General features: G+C 30.2%; 2 protein-coding genes across 4 annotated transcripts; one reads left to right on the top strand and one right to left on the bottom strand.

Annotated features, from left to right (window-relative positions):
- The first annotated feature begins 626 nt into the window (after window positions 1-626).
- EloC (transcription elongation factor elongin C) lies at window positions 627-2,699 on the top strand. Of its 2 annotated transcripts, none has more exons than XM_089590883.1 (4): window positions 627-790; window positions 1,104-1,189; window positions 1,392-1,585; window positions 1,652-2,699. In XM_089590883.1, exons 2-4 carry the CDS (start codon window positions 1,157-1,159, stop codon window positions 1,791-1,793), a joined length of 369 nt encoding a protein of 122 aa, XP_089447009.1. In that variant the 5' UTR covers window positions 627-790; window positions 1,104-1,156; the 3' UTR covers window positions 1,794-2,699. The 2 variants fall into 2 exon arrangements, with proteins under 2 accessions (XP_089447009.1, XP_014212006.1); XM_014356520.2 differs by having other exon boundaries at window positions 1,131-1,189; window positions 1,652-2,698.
- A 42-nt stretch (window positions 2,700-2,741) lies between these two features.
- On the bottom strand, window positions 2,742-3,502 carry Blos2 (biogenesis of lysosome-related organelles complex 1 subunit 2). Of its 2 annotated transcripts, none has more exons than XM_014356521.2 (2): window positions 3,421-3,502; window positions 2,742-3,352 (listed from the first exon to the last, which is right to left on the bottom strand). In XM_014356521.2, the coding sequence occupies exon 2, from the start codon at window positions 3,324-3,326 to the stop codon at window positions 2,841-2,843; it is 486 nt and encodes a 161-aa protein (XP_014212007.1). In that variant the 5' UTR covers window positions 3,327-3,352; window positions 3,421-3,502; the 3' UTR covers window positions 2,742-2,840. The 2 variants fall into 2 exon arrangements, with proteins under 2 accessions (XP_014212007.1, XP_089447008.1); XM_089590882.1 differs by having other exon boundaries at window positions 2,742-3,346.
- Window positions 3,503-4,245: the final 743 nt, after the last annotated feature.

Genomic DNA, 4,245 nt, shown 5'->3' with positions numbered 1-4,245 from the left:
TGAAAAAATAACAGTATATGTGTTTTTGGCGGCAGGTTAACAATCTATTTTTACCAAAAAATTGACCTCCTATGTGTTTATACTTTGGAAGACAAATTTACGAGTATAAGATAAATTGTTAACCTGCCGCCAAAAACACATATATCGTTATTTTTTTATTTTATAACTACCAGATGAGTTGCGGCTGGTTTATAATTGGCTAAATGGCTCTAAGCGCTAATGCTGCGGGTCAAAAGTTTAGGGCCACTTTTTAGTTCAGAAAACCGCAACGCTAGATGGCGCTGATCCATATAATTATTACAACTTACAGTAGAGCCATGTAATTTAGTATAAACCAGCCGCAACTACTGCGGTAGGTAGAAGATAAAAAGATAAAATTTTCTATGCTATTTGCGGCAAGTTTACAATTTATATATATTTGTTTTTCGTCAGATGTCAGAGGTTTTTGCGTCTTTACCGTTACATACAACATACAGTGATACAGTACTGATGGACTGATGGTATATTGGTATGATGCGTGATGGCAGATGGCAGAGTTTGCGAAATAAAGTAGTAAGTATACCTCCGCACAGTCCACACCAGAGGTCCGCACAATCCTTCAGAGTCCAGAGGAGTCCTCTCCTCGCCATTTCCTCGCAGTCAGAGCTGTCGCAGTGCGAGGCTCGCACGTCACCCTAGCATACATATAACTACATGTGATACTTTAATGACATATCACTGCTTCATTTACCCTTGAAAATCAGCTGTATCATCCTAATACAATTTCTCCGTGTTTTTGTTATTAATTTAGGTAAAGTGAAGCATTTTTTTGATACATTTTTCACTCTACGAATTATCGTTTGATCGATTTTCAAGCTCAAATCACGTAAATCATGAAGAAAATATTAATGCTCTAGTGTCATTATTGTTTTGTTTTTCATGCGTTTTTTCTTTTACATTAATGTATACTATACTATTTGGCATTTAAGTTCTGAAGTTTTGATTTTGCATGACGTATTTTATTTGTAGAGATATTTACAGTACCAACACCTACTTAGCTAATTTAAATTGAAATCTTTGAAATTTTGAGGTTATCAAATAATTACGATATAAAATGTAAAAAGTTTACAGCCGTTTTCTCACTTCTTCAGGATAAATAACATAAGAAGCCTACAAAATGTCAGGAGACGTTAATATGCAAACAGAAAAGGTATACCTCAATAATCATCTCTCAAGTTATTGTTAACATTGTGAAGTAATGAATACATAACCTTAAATTTTTTTTTTTTTTTTTTTTTTCACATTTTGTCTAAAGTATGAATTGATGTGATTGTCACATAGTTTCTTCAATCTTCCTCAATCTTTTTGATGGCAGGTTATCTTATTCTATTTTATTTTATTCATACTTACAGCAAGAGTCTGGCCCAGTTTATGGTGGCTGTGAAGGACCCGATGCTATGTATGTAAAGTTAGTCAGTAGCGATGGTCATGAATTCATTTTGAAACGAGAACATGCACTAACGAGTGGGACAATCAAAGCTATGTTGAGTGGACCTGGTCAGTTTGCAGAAAATGAAGCCAATGAAGTCAATTTTAGGGAAATTCCGTAAGTATTAAAAAATTTAGTTGACAATTACTGAAACTAAGAAAAAAAATGTCTTGTTTGTTACAGATCACATGTTTTGCAAAGAGTTTGCATGTATTTCACGTACAAAGTCAGATATACAAATTCGAGCACAGAAATTCCAGAATTTCCTATTGCACCGGAAATAGCTTTAGAACTTTTAATGGCCAGTAATTTTTTGGACTGTTAAGCGTTCATGTTCTAACTTACTATTTGAAAGTTTTGCAAGACATTAAAGTGATAAAAATATATCTTTTTCACTGAAAAAGCCTTTTTACCATGTAATGAAACTCAATTTCTTTCATATTGTGGATAAGATATGGGCTTTAATACACATAATTAATTAGATACAGTGGATGAATAATTTAATTATTATTTCACTTGTCCATGAGTATAAGTCAAAGTTAACATTAATGCTTAAAACAGAAAAAAGTCCGTCTAGCCTTAAATCGTGAATTGAAAGGAAACAGTACCATAGTGAACAATTTAAACAACTTATCAATAATCAATAATTCTCAAATAAACTAGGTATTTGCAAGTATCTTTAAAAGTTAGTTTAAAAGTAAAATCAAAGACTGGGCTTTATTTAAATTGAAGTTTTAAAAATAATTTCTTTTCTAACAAGTGTTTGTAACGTCTTTAAATGTTAAGGTTTTTGATTCATGATTGGATCTGTAACTATAAGTAGACATTTTAATTCAATGAACATCTGTTATTTGTATGCTTTTATTTTTTTGCAATGATTAGAAAATTTATAGAAAAAAAAATCTAAATAACTTTTTATTTCAAAGCAAAGCTAATTAATATGCTTATAAATTTGTTTTCAAATGAAATTTCACTTTTTGAATTGTGATAAATAATAATAACAATTATGATACACACAATTTGTAAGAGTTATTTATTTCTAAGTTCCTTATTATGATGATCATCTATTGTGGAATGATTGTACAAATAAAATTGAAATATCATTTTTTTATATGCAAATAGTTATAAACGTTGTTTGGTTTTGGATAAATTAACATTAAATTTTTTTATCAACATTCAAACTTTATCAATTATTTTACAGTTTTACAAATATATAATAATTAAATTACAACAATCGAAATAATATCTTACATTCATACAAGTGCAAGTAGCAAATCACAGACATTAATGTAAATGCAGTTCAAAGTACTGCATTCAATGATTTACGACTTTAAATTTGAAAACCAAAATAACCAATACCCTTGAAAAATATTCACTTTTTGGATTCTTTTTCCATGTCCTTAAATTTTGCTTCTAATCTGTTGGAGTAAGCCAAGAGTTTGTAAGCAGCCTGTTCTAATTTTGTCACACTCTCATCTATTTCGTTGATGTTATCTAAAACTGGCTGTAACTTTTTGTACTTTTGATTGAGCAAGTCTAAAGATTGAGCCACATTTGTAGAGATATTCTTAAGCTCCGAGTACTTTGTGATTGTTTCTCTATTCATACGTTCTAGAAGCTTGTAATCTTCATGAGTTGCAGTGAGTTCTTCTTGTAGGTACTCACTCGTCTTTTGAAACATAGTGTTTGCAAGGCGACTGAGATTCGGATCATGTGGATCCAGAGCTTCAAAGCTGCTTGTACTGGTTGACAAAGTTGTACCTCTTTTTGGAGATTCAAATCTCAAGTTTGATTCCCCTTCTTGGGGATGTTTCAGTTCAGTTTGTTCAGGAAGTACTTCTTCACTTGCTGATGCCATTTTTACGTCACAATTAGTTTCTGAAACTTTAGTTTTATCATACATTTATTTTAATTCAAAGAAAAAACTTTGTAACAGACACATTGTTACTTACAATGAATGATGAAAATTAAAAACCTTTTGTTGTACTTGTATTAACAACCATTGGTTCGTAATTTTTCGGAATTGATTTTAACAATCTGATGTATATTACTTTATAATCCATTAATTAACAAACACAAGGAATTCGTAAAAAAAATAAACAATACGACACTTAACCTAAATATAAGTGTGGAATTTTGCTTTTGTATGAAATAAAAAACATTTATTTTATCATTTGTGCGTACAACAAAAAATGTAGCTTTTTAGATTGAATAGTTGTCCATAAATCACATATTAAAAACCCATCACGAAAAATGACTTGCTAACAACAATGACGCAGACGACAGATAATGAACAAAAAAAAAAATAGAAACCACCTATACTTACCTACCAACTTGACAGCACAGAGATTGGTCATTTTCACGTTACGTATAAAATTCAAACTGATTCTACATTTATAGGCGATTAATTTATCTTTTAATAGTGTAATCCTTGTAGTAACGAAGCAAAGTTTATTCTTCTAAGATTATAAATAATATAACTATTTTTCATGATGAGTCAGTGTATACATATTTTCTCTTGAAATATATCGTCAAATTGAGTTCAAACATAATGTAAATGCACTCAATCATACGTATTTATGATCACCTTCTTTAGAGATAAATGTTAAGTATAACTAAGTAAATAACCTTTGTTGCTTTTAACAAAATATATTTTTTCTCGGATACATGAATTTGATAAACACCAAATCCTAATTAATATTATTTGATTTTTATACAAACATAGAGAGCATTGTTCCAGAAACAAGTTAGCTGAAAAACTATCAAGACAAGTATGT

The sequence above is a fragment of the Copidosoma floridanum genome, unplaced genomic scaffold (assembly GCF_036245765.1).
Source record: "Copidosoma floridanum isolate Cflo_tuat_1 unplaced genomic scaffold, Cflo_Japanese_pri ptg000013l, whole genome shotgun sequence".
Lineage (NCBI taxonomy): Eukaryota > Metazoa > Arthropoda > Insecta > Hymenoptera > Encyrtidae > Copidosoma > Copidosoma floridanum.
The sequence above is the reverse complement of the archived record's forward strand: the minus strand, read 5'-3'. Positions and strand labels throughout refer to the sequence as shown.

Coding starts and splice junctions, on each gene's coding strand:
- EloC (XM_089590883.1), top strand. CDS start 1,157: ATGTCAGGAGACGTTAATATGCAAACAGAAAAG. Junction 1,190..1,391: donor TTAATATGCAAACAGAAAAG/GTATACCTCAAT, acceptor TCATACTTACAG/CAAGAGTCTGGCCCAGTTTA. Junction 1,586..1,651: donor GTCAATTTTAGGGAAATTCC/GTAAGTATTAAA, acceptor TGTTTGTTACAG/ATCACATGTTTTGCAAAGAG.
- Blos2 (XM_014356521.2), bottom strand. CDS start 3,326: ATGGCATCAGCAAGTGAAGAAGTACTTCCTGAACAAACTGAACTGAAA.